The following is a 14840-nucleotide window of genomic DNA, read 5'->3' on the forward strand; positions in this document are numbered from 1 at the left end:
AACTTTCTTACAGAGAATGCCAGAACTGAACTTCGAACTCTGACACACTAACCGCTACACTACCGTGGCACCCCGCAGAACAAAGGAGATGTAGAAAAGGACCATTTTATCATTTTTACATATACCTTTAGAGGACACATACTATGAGGAGAGATTAGACAAGCTGGGCTTGTTTTCTCTAGAGCTGCAGGGGCTGAGGGGAGATTTGATGGAAGCTTATAAAATTAAGCAAAGCATAGATAGGGAGATTGTATCTTTTGAGGCAAGTTTTTTTTCCATGCAGAGTGGCAAGGACCTGTAATGGTGGTAGAAACAAATGGTATAAGCATTTAAGAGACTCTTAAATAGGCACGTGAATATATAGAGAAGGGAGGGATTTGATTGATGTGCAGGGAAGAGGGATTAGATTAACTGGGAATCTTTGGTTTAATTCATTTGGTACAACATTGTGGACTGTAGAGCTTGTCCTGTGCTGAACTATTCTGTGTAAACCTTAATGAATACAATTAATTGTTATACTTCTGCAAGTAATTAAGATCCAGCAGTATTTCTTTAGGAACATTATAGATAAAACTGTAATGAATGCAACAAAGAACATTTCCATTTAAAGCCAACACAATCACTTGCTTCCACAGATTTAGAGGAACCAAAAAGGATGAACTGTTAGGGATTTCCTACAACCGATTAATAAGAATTGATATGGCTACAAAAGATCCTGTCGTAACTTGGAGATATAGCAACATAAAACAGTGGAATGTCAATTGGGAGATCAGACAGGTAAGTTACATCTAACTCGATCTTCTCTCAATCACATAAACGGGCTTGTGTTCAGTTATTTAGCAATACAGCACAAATCAGACCCTTCTGACACTTCAGGCTTCACTGTCCCAGTAGCCCCTAAGCAAATGACTTGCCCATGGGAGGAGTTAAAGTGTAATGGGTGGTGGGAGGGGGGGGCAAAATCAAAAAGGGTTTTTGATTTTGACAGTGTTTTATGTGAATGCACGCAGTATACAGAATAAGGTAGATGATTTTGTAGTGCAGTTACAGTTTGGCAGGTACGATGTGGATTATCCCCCAAGTCGTGGCTGAGAGAGCATAGTTGGGAGCTTAACGTTCAAAGATGCACACACTGTATTGAAAGGACAGGAAGGTAGGTGGAGGGGGTAGGATTGCTCTATTGGTTTAAAAAAAAATTAAGTCAAATCCTTAGAAAGAGGTGACATAGAATTGGAAGATGGCTAGAGTTAAGACACTGCAAGGGTAAAAAGACCCTGATGGGAATTATATACAAGCCTCCGAACAGTAGCCAGGTTTTGGGCTACAAATTCAACAGAAGATAGAAAAGTTATGTAAAAAGGGCACCCCAAGAGGGAATTTGTAGTTTGCCTACAGGATAGCTTGTGGTTGAGCCCATGAGGCAAAAGGCAATTCTGGATTTGGTGTTATGTAATGACCCAGATTTGATCAGGAGACTGTGATCATAACATGATAGAATTCACCCTGCAGTTTAAGAAAGAGAAGCTAAAGTCAGGTGTATCAGTACTACAGTGGAGTAAAGGGAATTACAGAGGCATGAGAGAGGAGATGGCCAAAGTTGATTGGAAGGGGACTGTAGCAGAGACGACGGCAGAGCAGCAGAGGCTGGTGTTTCTGGGGTAAATTTGGAAAGCACAGGAAAGGTTCATCCCAATGATGAAGAAGCACTTTAAAGGAAAGATGAGGCAACAGCGATGGACAAGGTAAGTCAAAAACAGCATAAAAGCAAAAGAGAAGACTTATATTATAGCAAAAATTAATGGGAAGGTAGAGGATTATGAAGCTTTCAAAAACCAGCAGAAGGCAACTAGAAAAAAGCCAATAATATAAGAGGGTACAATTTTTTTTCCAGATATTTAAGAAGAGACAAGAATGGGTATGGGGATGTCAGAAACGCGAGAGTGTGAAGGGGTAGAAGTGCTATTACTAAGGAGAAGGTGCTTGAGAAATTGAAAAATCTGAAGGTAGATAAGTCGCCAGACCAGATGGACCACACTCCAGGTTTATAAAAGAGGTAGCTGAAGAGATTACAGAGGCACTAGTAATTATCTTTCAAGAGTCAATAGAATCAATCAATAGAATGGATCCTGAGGACTTGAAAATTGCAAATGTCACAGAAAGGCAGAAGAAAGGAAATTCCAGGCCAGCAAACCCGGCTTCAGTGGTTGGTAAGATGTTGGTAAGGATGCGGTATTGGGGTACTTGGAGGCACAGGATAAAATAGACCAAAGTCAGCCTAGTTTTCTAAAGGGGATATCTTGCCTGACAAATCTGTTGTAATTCTCAGGATAGACAAAGGAGATTCAGTGGATGTTATTTGGATTTTCAGAAGGCATTTGACAAAGTTTTGCATGCGAGGGGGCTTAGCAAAATAAGAGCCCGTAGTATTATGTGAGAGGTACTAGAATGGATAGAAAATTGGCTGACTGACAAGAAGCAAAGGGGCATTTTCTGGTTGGCTCCCGGTGACTAGTGGTATGCCACAGGGGTCGGTATTAGGACCACTTCTATTCACATTGTATGTCAGTGATTTGGATGAAGGAATTGATGGCTTTGTGGCCAACTTTGTAGACATTACGAAGAGAGGTGGAAGGGTGACTATTATTGAGGAAGCTGGTGGCTGCAGAGGGACTTAAACAGATTGTGGGAATGGGCAAAGAAATGGCAGATGGAATATAATGTAGGGAGGTGCATGCTCATGCACTTTGGCACCAGCAATAAAGGTGTAGACTATTTTGTAAATGTGGAGACAATTTAAAAATTGAGAGAGGCAGAGGGACTTAGAAGTCCTCATGGAGGATTCCCCCAAATGTTAATTTGCAGATTGAGTTGGTGGTAAGGAAGACAAATGCAATGTTAGCATTCATTTTGAGAGGATTAGAATACAAATTGAAGGAAGTAAAGCTGAGGCTTTGTAAGATATTGGTCAGACCGCACTTGGAATATTGTGAGCAGCTTTGGGCCTCTTATTTAACAAAGGACGTACTGGCATTGCAGAGAGTCCAGAGGTTCATGAGAATGATCCCAGAAATGAAAGGGTTAATATAGGAGTGTTTGATGGCTATGGGCCTGTGTTCACTGGAGGTTAGAAGAATGAGGGAGGTCTCATTGAAAACTATTGAATATTGAAAGGCTAGATAGAATGGATGTACAGAGGATGATTCCTATAGTGGGTGAGTCTAAGATCAGAGGGCATAGCCTCAGAATAGAGAGACATCCATTCAGAACAGAGATGAGGAGAAATTTCTTTAGCCAGAGGGTGGTGAATCTGTGGAATTCATTGCCATGGCCATCACAGCTGTCTAAGTCATTGAGTATACTTAAGGCAGAGGTTAATGGGTTCTTGGTTAGGCAGGGTATCAGAGGTTAAAGGGAGATGGCAGAAAAATGCATTGAGAAGGATAATAAATCAGCCATGGTGAAATGGCTGAGCCCACTTGATGGGCTGAATGGCCTAATTTTGCTCCTAAGTCTTCTAGTGTAAACACCCTCAACTTTCATTGATTTTTATTACAAAATATTTTTTCTGCTTGGACCAGTGGTTCTCAAACATTTTGGCTTACCGCCCCCTTGACTCCAAACCACATTCCCAATGTCCAGACGTTACATAAAAGCTATAAAAGAATTTTGAATAAGGATGTACAGTGAAAGAAAATAGGAACTGCAAATTCAAAGCAGTGACAAATAACTTGAAAAATTTATTCAAAGGTTCAAATAAAATTATTTCATTAATTACAATTTTCATCAACAATTTTGGAGCATATATTCGCAGACCAATTATTCACGACATTGCTTTTCACCTTTCAATGAGATGGATGGGCTTGGTGCGTGCTATTAGCTTCTCAACATCAGGCTGAATGTCACTCAGGAGTCTCCAATCCCTGCATTCAGTAATTTGCAGTCTGTTTCATTGCTTTGAAATAAGCTGGGCAACTGCTCTGAAAAGATGGTGCTGGAAGGCAATGTAGAACATTGACCCTTTTCCACAGTGTAAGATGGTGCTCAGAGAATTCTTTCCGCAACCAAAAATCTTGATGAGACTTTTTTGAACTTTGGCTTCAGCTCTACATCATTTTGTAGTGAGAATTAGTTCTTCCTCCATCCTTCCTGTTGTACTTCCTCAGTACAAGTGTTCAGAAATAGATTTATTATTCAATCTGACATTTGGATCGAGAGAAGTTCCTGAACTCTCTCTGATATATCTTTATGCAGCTCACCCAGGTGGGCACAGTATACTTGAAGACCATTATCCAGTATTCTTTCTTTCTCTTCCAACTCAGAGGCTCAGTAACTTGGAAAAGTTCGCAAAGGCCAATATTGCATTTAAATAGGGTTAGCTTGGACAGAAATGTGGAGATGACTGATCTGATGTTAAGATTCATATTTCCTTGCAATTGAAGACTGATTTTATTAAACTGCAAATAACTCTGACAAATAAGCAATATCATGCTTAATAGTCTTGAGATGATTACTGAAACATTCAAGTCTTCAAATTTTCAGTTTCAAAAAGCGCATGGAAGTGTCACTGACAGTTTCCTCTTGAGAGCCACGTGACTTCTGTGTACCACAGCAAGCATTCCATCTGTTCATCAATCTCAAAACAAAGCTCTCAAAATGGCTGAGAACTGAGAGCATACAACTTGATTTTATTTACTGCTGTAATAACAATATTTATTGACTTGTGCAGCTAATCACTTAGTTTTTTTGCGACAAGATGTTGCCCTGTGAATTACACAATGAATAGTAAATATGTTAAGTACAGACTTCTTTAAGAATGTAATAACCTCCCGGTAGCATCCTGTCATTGATGATGCCCTATCTGTTGTATAAGCCAGACTGTTGGTGAGCAGAATATCATGTTTTTTTTTGAAAAATTGCTCAACAACCCTAAGTATTGACTCCCCTTTTATATCCCATTGCAAATACCAACTCTTGAACCACACTTTCATCCTTTAAGAAGCCAACATAATCAAGAAGGGAAGTTTTGTTGCATGGCAAAGTTAACTCATCTAACTGCAGAGCAAATTCTGTTCTCCTAAGTATATTGCAGAACGACTCTTGCTCATTCTCAGACATTTAATCTATTCATCTTTGAACGGAGTTGTCGCTGAGCAGAATTGCTTTAATTATTTGATCTGGTGACTTACACAAAACCATATTCAGAGCCTCCCTTACTGCTGGCAGAATCAGTTCTTCTCCAATTGCATGGGGCTTTCCAGACTTAGCAATGTGCAATGAAATGTTGTATGAGGTGCACAAGCCTTCACTGTTTCGTTGTGAAGTGCTGGTAAACATGTTTTGAAGTGTTTTCGATTTCTGAAAGTTTTTGCAAAGTGACTGAAACTAAGTTCCTGGTTACTTTATCAGAGTGTTTTCTCCTCAAGTGTTCAAGGAGCCTGGTCAGTTCCATTACCTCATTTGGAGAAAAAATTTTTTTCACACAACAGGCATATTGACTGCTGTTGGTTGATAGGTGCTGGTATAAATACATGTTTCAGACACTCCGCACCATATACTGTATACACTTTTCTATTTGGTCTGCTTCTGCCATTTTCATTATGGATTAACAACCATATTGTTTAAGTGCAATCTCAGTCACTGTGAACAATAAAGGGGAAAGTTATGATGTCATCATAGTTCAGGCAAAAACTAATTCTCTGCCCAAAGGTACTTAAAGTGGGGCAGCGATATCTCAGTTAGGCTGTGGGCTAGAGAAATATGGTCAAGACCATTTGAAAGGGCAGATTCTGAACTTTACACCATTGAACACCATGCCCTAATTCGTATGATTTGTGTCACTGCGTGATTAGAGTATGGAAATTGTACAAGCTAATACAGTACAATAGTAATGAATGACAATAATGTACAAGCCAGGCCTGAAAATAATGATTTCTTCAGCCCTGATTTCTCATGATACGCCAAATACAGGTGCCACATTACTATTCAAAAACCACCCCTCTTGTTACCGAATGCCCCCCCCCCACCCCCTTTATCACCCAGGGGGCAATATCGCCCACTATGGGAAACACTGTCTTAGGGAAATGGAAAATTTAAATGATTTTAAAACACTATACAGAGAAATGTTATACTTCCTCTTCATTAAATTCATTTTGTGTTTTCACACACATTTTTTTTGAAAGTGCTAAAATATTACTTCCCTCTCCAAATACAGTAGATTCCTGTTGATTGGGACATATTGGGACCAGTACATTTTGCCCAATTAAGCAGCTACCCAGATTAGTTGAAGTTTTGTAGCAACAATTAAAAAGTATAAAAGAGGCAAACCACCATTTAACTGAGTAACAAAATTATGTATTTAAGTGAAATACAGAACAAATCAGAATACTACCAACACTACAAGAATGTGTATTAGTTCCTAATAGTTATCGACAGAGGAATTTATCCAGTATACACTGCCACGTTCTTTTGACTGAGTTGAACAATATCACCAGACACCTAGTGTAGATAATGGACTGCCTTCATACAGTGTTTGCATCCTCTACATCTTCAAGATGCAATCCCAGCTATTTTCTCTATTAGTTTTTGTTCTTTAACAGTTGTCCCAAATAAGCAGCTGCCCCAATTAACCAGAATCTCATGTATTGGAATTTTTAGAAATTCTTGTTTTATGTGGATAAAAATAATTGAACCTTAGATTACTACATTAAATTAACCTTAAACACAATATCAGAAGTTTTAGCATCACACCATTGACCACCTAAGACAAATAATTGATAAGTAAAATTGGAGAACAGCATTATTTTGATTTCAAAATTCTTATTAATAATCACAACAGAATGATAGGCAATGCTAAATCAAGCTTTAGTTGTAAATAACTTTTCAGACATTTAAGGGACTAAAACCTGAGCACAATTGTATAGCTTTATAATGTGTACCTAGTTATATAACTAAGAAGGCTAATAACACATCTGAATTGTTACTAAAATAAACTGGAATCTTTACCTTTATAAACAGGATACACTATACAGACAAGATCATATTGAACCCTTAAAAATCACAGGCTCCATCCAAAGTATTATGTCCAACTCTAAGAATTATTTCTTGGGAGGGATAACAAGGATGTATTAGGGTACCGAAGCCACTGTTCAATCCATCTGGTCCACTCCCCTATATCTCTGCAACATTCACTCTCATGCCCTGTCTTTTTTGCAACAATGTATATGAAGTGCTACCTTACTGTAGCCAGTAAATTTACCAGGATGCATTTAGGGTGTAGGAGAAAACTACAGAAACCGGGGTTGGGGTAAAACTGCGAACTCCACATAGACTGCATCTGAAATCAGAAGTAAAATTGGGCTCTTGGTGCTGAGAGTCAATAGCATCATGCCAATGGGAGATGCCATTTAGAGAGGGTATAGAATTGATTCGTCTAAGATGCAGGACTTCATAGGAAGAAAGTGCCAAGGCCAAGCTTGTGCATAACCTTCGTCCAAAGTAAGCACAAGTCGACCAAATCACCACATTCTGGATTCTCAGTCAAAATTATTGATTATAATTCAACAACTATTTTCTCAAAAACATAAAACATTTGACTCTCTTCCTGTTTCGTTATGGTTATAATTTAACACCAACCTTTGTAAGCTATGAAGAATTGCCCCTTTACTTACCACAACCAGTAAGCAGCATTCTCGAGGAAACAGTGCCATCTAGGGGAATGTTGTTGAATCGCTAGACGAAAATGTAAAGGAAACTGATACCGTCCCCCATATCAAGTTGTTGCTTCTTAATTTCAGGTTGAAATTGAATTTGATCAGAGTATGGCCATAGCACTCACATGCCTCAGTGCAGACTGCAAGATTGTCCATGAGTACATTGGAGGATATATCTTTCTGTCAACACGTTCCAAGGATCAAAATGAAACGCTGGATGAAGAACTGTTTCACAAACTTACTGGTGGTCGGGATTAATGTTAAAGACCCCCTGAAGCTGTGGTGTAACCTCCGAAAGAAAGGGCAAATTTCAAATTTTACAAAGCCAGGTTATTTGTAACATACAGGTATACTATACTTTTGATAGCTACTACCTATGCTTATAAAAGCTACCAAGAAATATTAAATTTTAGTTAAGTATTATAAACTCTTTGAACTGATTACAGAGTGTGTGCTGTGCTCAGCTGTTGTCTCGTGAGTGGGGGAGAAAGGGCACGACTTAATCCTTGCATGTTAACCTCGATGTGCATACTCACTGAATGGACAGATAACGAAAAGGGTAATAAACAAAAGAGCATAAGGAAACCAGTGTGCATTATCCTTGGGAATGATTATGAGCGTCAAACAAAACATAATACTATTTAATAATAGGGCTGACCTTCCTTAAAAGCTGAGCACCCAATTTTCCACAAATCATGTCAGCGACTTGTGTGTCAGCAACAAAGAATTGCAGAGCTGGCTGTGAGAAAAGCTGCTTATTTCTGTTGCTGAGTCTTCACTCTGTCAATGGCCCAATCACACGTGCACATGCTATTTTTGCTTCTCTACCAAGTTTTTAAATGCTACTGCTTAAAAACGGGTCTAAAAAACATTTTTTCCCTAAGTTTCCTTCTCTTAAAATATAAGAAAATATTTTTGATATTCAGAGGACCTGCTGTCTGCCCTCTGCATGCTCCAGCTCTGCTATAATACCTGTGGGGGAACCATGGAGAGAGCTGCCATCCTAGGCCAGTGCTAAAGCAATGCTAGCAGTAGGCCAAACCTTTAACATTCCTAACCTCAAGTTACTAGAAGTTTGAAGCAAAACCTATTTGCCAAAAGAGATATCTGCTGGTTTTAGATAGGATATATGCTTAAATGGAAAGGCATAAGATCCAAGTGGTTGGCTATGTTCTTGGATCAGAGAACCAAACCAGTTCTCCTAGAAACGATGAGGTGGTAATAAAGAAAAAAACAAACCAAGTTTTTAAAAATCTAATCAGCAACAGCAGAGACATTACTGGACCATACGGAGCAGATAAAAGAATATTCTGCAAAACCCAGATCAGCAACTTGTAGATAACTCTCCACCTCACATCTCCAGCAAACATTCTTCAGCATTACACTTAAAGTTCTCAACTACTTCAAAGGCAAACATGAAAGGAAATATGCCATGTTAACCAACATCATGTTGAAAGGCTTGAGAATAGGGCCGCTGAGAAACCACTTGGAAATGGCCAACACAGGTTCCATGAGTTGAATGACTTCCTCCTGTTGATTGCATGAAGATGGGTGGGCAGAAGTTAACAATTTGGATGAAGGCTTGGTTCAGGATTCTGCTCAAGGATTCATTCATTTTAATAATAGGGAAGATCAGAGGAAAATACTGGTGCCACAGTAGTTTGCAGATAGAGTGAGGATAGGATTTTTTCTGTTAAGATTTTATTTTCATATTTCCATAATAGGGCTGAGTTCAAGATTTATATTTCCCTACTAAAGTCCACAACGAAATTGGTCTCAACATGTCATACTCAACTATAAAAGCTAACAATCTAACAGAAGCCTGTAGGCACACACTCAGCGATTCAGAACAGCTTCTTCCATCTACTGTACGATTCCTAAATGGATATTGAACCCATGAACACAACCTCACTTTTTTATGTATTATTTCTGTTTTTGCACTATTTCTCATTGGTTTTATTTTTTTTCTACATTATCATGTATTGCATTGTACTGCTGCTGCTGTTAACAAATTTCACGATGCATGCCGGTGATTAATAAACCTTATTCTGATCCGTTGTTAAAGAAAGCTTTTTGTAGCTAACTCCATCAAGATACATCTGATCAGTATCATAAAAGAAACAGATAATCTCTCCTTTATTTTCCTCCTTCACACTTATCTCTCACTCAATATTCCCATTTATACACGACCATTTGACTACCTCTCTCAATCTTTCACCTTCCTTTCTTGCAGTCTCTCTCTCTCTCTCTCTCTCACACACACACACCTACCTACCTACCTAGCTACTGCTTCCTCCGTCCACCCTGCCCTCTTTGGTTTTACAATGCTGTCTTACTTTCTGTACTGCTTTCTTCATCCATGTCCACTTTTTCATCTTTAACTTCCTCCAGTGTTAGTTCCTGGGAAGCAACTGTGGGATGCGAAGACAACACATGCCTTTAAAAAAAAGTGAGACCTGGTACAGGAAACTTTGAATAAACATTAAAGAGCAGCAAGGATCACAGGAGCAAGCCTTTGCAAATATTAAAATAGCACAGGAGTAAAGTAGAACAAGCACTGACTATGCTGTGGAGAAGAACTTGCGGTATGGGCCCAAGTGTAGTCAGTTGGAAAGGAGCCAGTCTTTCTCATCCTTCCTGTACCAGGATCAGTACAGTTTGGTTGGTTATTTTTAAAAGAACATTTAATACATAACAAATTTATACTTAAAGTTGCAAACTCAAAAGTTTTAGTTTTTAACAGGATGTGCAGCCTTTATGAGGATCTCTAGGTATAACATTGGCTTCCTGTGGAGGAAGAATGCAATCCTGTCATCAGAATCGGCTCTGGAAGTATTGTGCATGCATAGATGTACATAGTTTTGGCACATGAATAGGACCATTTAACACATTGTGAGCTAAACTTTGATGCAGTGTTCTGTAGCACAGATGTAAAGTACAAATTGTTTATACTTTACGGTTACATTACCCACAATGTTCTGGACATAGAGTGAAAATAGACCAGAAGGAAGTTTTATAAGATAAAATAAAATAATGAGATTTATTTTAACACAAGACCACTACTGGAAAAAGTAGGAAATCCAATTTTACCTTTGAGATTTACAAAAGACAACAACAGGTCATACTAGCTAAAAGCCAATTAAGGAGTGAAAGGAACAGGATAAAGATGTCGCCAGTACTCTAGCAGTATGTTACTCAGCCTATCAGAGTCCAGTTTCTCAAGTCCAGTGCTGACCATTTTAAATATACTTCTGGCGCAGAAATTTAAAACTGGTTTAATAAATGTTTGAACTCAAGTTTAATAACAACAATAAACAAGAGCGTTAGCATTTCAATATAATTCCCAGTTAATAGAAACTTTGCTTTAGTTTTAAATATGTTCTGTTGCTTGGATTCCTGCTATTGTTGTATTACTCCTCAAAAGTTTAATTTTATTGTGGGAGAGGAAAGAGTTGTAATGGTGGAAGATGAAAAAGACAGCAATAAATAGGTTGGGTTGTATATCTTGACTCAAGAACTTTAATTCAATACTTAGTATTGGTGAGTTACAATGCACCTCGTTAAAGGGTACTTTAAGACATAGGAGCAGAATTAGGCCACTCAACTCATTGAGTCTGATCCACCATTCTATCATGGCTGAATTATTAACTCTTTCAACCTTCTCCCTGTAACCTTTAACACCCTAACTAACCAAGAACTTATTACCTCTGCTTTAAATATACAATGACTTTGCCTCCACTGGTGCTCATGGCATTGAATTCCAGTTTCACTACCCTCTGGCTAAGAAATTCCTTCTAATCTCTGTTCTAAATGGATGTCCCTCTATTCTGAGGCTCTGCCATCTAGTCCTACACTCACCAGCTATAGGAAACATCCTCTCCACATCCACTCTGTCTAGGCTTTTCAATATTCCATAGGTTTCAATCAGACCCCCCCCCCCCCTTTATTCTTATAAACTCCAATGAGTAGAGGCCCAGAGCCACCAAATGCTCCTCATATGTGAAGCTTTTCATTCCCGGAATAATTTTTGTGAACCTTCTCTGGACTTTCTCCAATGCCAGCACATCTTTTCTATGATAAGCAGTTTAAAACTGCTCACACTACTCCAAGTGTGGTCTGACCAATGCCTTATAAAGCCTCAGCATCACATCCTTGTTCTTGTATTCTACTCCTTTCAAAATCAATGCTGATATTTTATTTGCTTTCCATACCACTGACTCATCCTACAGGATAACCTTTGGGGAATCTTGCACAGGACTCTTAAAGTCCCCTTTGCACCTCTGATTTTAGGACTTACTCACCATTTAGAAAATAGTCTACTATTTAGTCTAATATTCTTCAATCCATGCTAGTATCTTTCCTGTAATACTATGGGCTCTTATCTTATTAAGAAGCCTCATGTGCGGCACATTGTTATAGGTCTTCTGAAAATCCAAGTAAGCAGCATCCACTAACTTTCTTTTGTCTTCCTGCATGTTATTTCCTCAAAGAATTCCAACAGATTGTCAGGTAAGATTCCCCCTTAAGGAGACCATGCTGACTTTGGCCTAATTTATCATGCGCCTTCAAATACCCCAAAACCTCCTCCTTAATCACGGACTCCAACATCTTCGCAACTACTTTAGTCCGGCTAACTGGCCTAAATTTTCCTTTCTTCTGCCTCCCTCTCTTCTTAAAGTGTGGAGTGATATTTGCAATTTTCCAGTCCTCCAGAACCATTCCAGAATTTAATGATTCTTGAAAGATCATTACTATTCCTCCACAATCTCTTCAGCTATCTCCTTCCAAACCCTGGGGTGTAGTCCATCTGGTCCAGGTGATTTATTCACCTTCAGACCTTTCTGCTTCCCAAGCACCTTCTCCCTAGTAATAGCAATTGCACTCACTTCTGCCCTCTGACAAATGGAAGTTCTGGCATACTGCTAGTGTCATCCACAGTGAAGACTGACGCAAAATAGTTATTGTGCTTGTCCACAACTTCTTTGTCCCCCATTACTACCTCTCCAGTGTCATTTTCCAGTGGTTCAATACCCACTGTCACCTCTCTTTTACACTTTATATATCCAGTGTCCTCCTTGATACTTTTTGGCTAGCTTACCTTCATATTTCATCTTTACTCCTGCTTTTTAATTTTTAAAAGCTTTCCAATCCTCTACCTTCTCATTAATGTTTGGTATAATACATGCCTTCTCATTTGCATTTCTGCTGTCTTTGATTTCCACAGTTGCCTCATCCCCCCTTTAGAATACTTTTCATCTTTAGATGTATCTATCCTGCACCTTCCCAATTGCCCCTAGAAACTTCAGCTTGCTCCTCTCTCATGCCTCTGTAATTCCCTTTACTCCACTATTATACTGATACATCTGACTTTCTCCCCCTCAAACTGCAGGGTGAATTTTATCATACAATGATCACTGCCTCCCAAGGGTTACTTTACCTTAAGCTCCCTAATCATATCTGGTTCACTACACACAACACCCAATCCAGAATTACCGTTCCCCAGTGGGCTCAACCACAAGCTGCGTTAAAAAGCCTTCTCATAGGCATTCTACAAATTCCCTCTTGGGATCCAGCACCAACCTGATGTTCCCCATCTACCTGTATATTGAAATCTCCCATAACAAAGTAACATTGCCCTTGTTACATACATTTTCTATTTCCCATTGAAATTTATATCCCACATCCTGGCTACCGCTTGGAGACCTGTATATAACTCCATCAGAGTCTTTTTTTCCCCATGTAGTTTAACTCTACCCACAAGTATTCTACATCTTCTGATCCTGTTACCTCTTTCTAAGGATTTTATTTCATTTTTTAACAATAGAGCCACCAGCCTCCCTCTACCCACCTGCCTTTCCTTTCTATCTATACACGGTGTATCCTTGGATGTTAAGCTATTATGATATTCTTTCAGCCATGTTTCAGTGATACCCACAACACCATAAATGCCAATCTGTGCCTGCACTACAAGATCATCTACTTTATTCCATATACTGCAAGTGTTCAAATATAACACTTTGTCTTGAATTCATTACCTTTTTTGATTTGGCCCATGTTACGCTCCACCTCATCCCAATGATTGCAATTTTGAACTATCATCTGCCTATCCATCCTCACAGGCTCACTACACACTGCATTGACTTGTATATCTCCTGTCCCATCCTTAACCGTATCACTCTGGCTCCTATCCCGATGCCAAGTTAGTTTAAACCCTCCCCAACAGCTCTTGCAAACCTGCCTGCGAAGAAATTGGTCCCCCTCAGGTTCAGGTGAAACCCACCACCCTTTTTGTACAGGTCATACCTTCCCCATAAGAGGGAAAAAAGGAGAGGTTACACCTAAACCCAAGTGGGACTAATATCCTTGCAGGCACATTTGCTAGGGCTATTGGGGAGGGTTTCACAGCTTTCGCAAACCATTGTACTTTAAAGTACAATGTTCAAAAGAACGTCAAGTATTAAGGATAAGTAAACTAGCTGAAAGTTAAAAGTACTTATTTAGAAATAGAAACATTATTTTCAAATTTGCAGACTGTTATCTTTCATATATAGCCAGACCTCCCATTTAATTAATGATTTTCTTTTAGTTTCAAGAAGAACATAAGAAGATTTTCAGATTTAAAGTTAATACAAATCTTGTACACACTAAATTCTGGGAAACTGGATCAGCTGCACGCATCCAGCAAAAATAAGCCCAGAAATCTCTCTTTTGGAAAATTAAATTCCTGGTTGGTTAACATGCCTCTTTTATCAATAACTTATCAATTCATTATTAATATCTTTCTTGGGATATTATCTATCAGATTTCATTATACAGCTTCTTAAAATGCATCGTAGCTTAACATTTTTTTAAAAACCAGACTTTTCTGTTTGGTATTTCATTTGAAGGCTTCTTGCATGTGTAGAAAACCTTTGTAACTGGATCTAATATTAAGTTATTGCAAGATATGAAAAAGGAAAGAATCACAGGAGCTGGATCACAACACCCCTAAAAAAACTTCTTTAACCATTTCTTAAAAAAAGCACAATTCTAAACACTTAATATCATCGAACAAATATGCTTTTTTTAATACTTAAGTATTACCAATTTGGCTCTGACAGTAATTGCAAACATTCCTACTGCTGGGTTTGA

The 14840-nt window shown here is 38.7% G+C and overlaps 1 protein-coding gene across 4 annotated transcripts in view; it reads left to right on the forward strand.

The window, feature by feature from the left end:
- Window positions 1–8294, forward strand: part of fermt1 (FERM domain containing kindlin 1) — a 76489-nt gene extending 68195 nt beyond the window's left edge. For all 4 annotated transcript variants that reach the window (XM_073051329.1, XM_073051330.1, XM_073051332.1 and 1 more), the window contains 2 exons: window positions 636–777; window positions 7794–8294. In XM_073051329.1, coding sequence (XP_072907430.1) covers window positions 636–777; window positions 7794–7967 — 316 coding nt within the window. In that variant the 3' untranslated portion in view covers window positions 7968–8294. The remainder of the gene's footprint in view (window positions 1–635; window positions 778–7793) is intronic.
- Window positions 8295–14840: the final 6546 nt, after the last annotated feature.

Source organism: Hemitrygon akajei, chromosome 7 (assembly GCF_048418815.1).
Source record: "Hemitrygon akajei chromosome 7, sHemAka1.3, whole genome shotgun sequence".
Lineage (NCBI taxonomy): Eukaryota > Metazoa > Chordata > Chondrichthyes > Myliobatiformes > Dasyatidae > Hemitrygon > Hemitrygon akajei.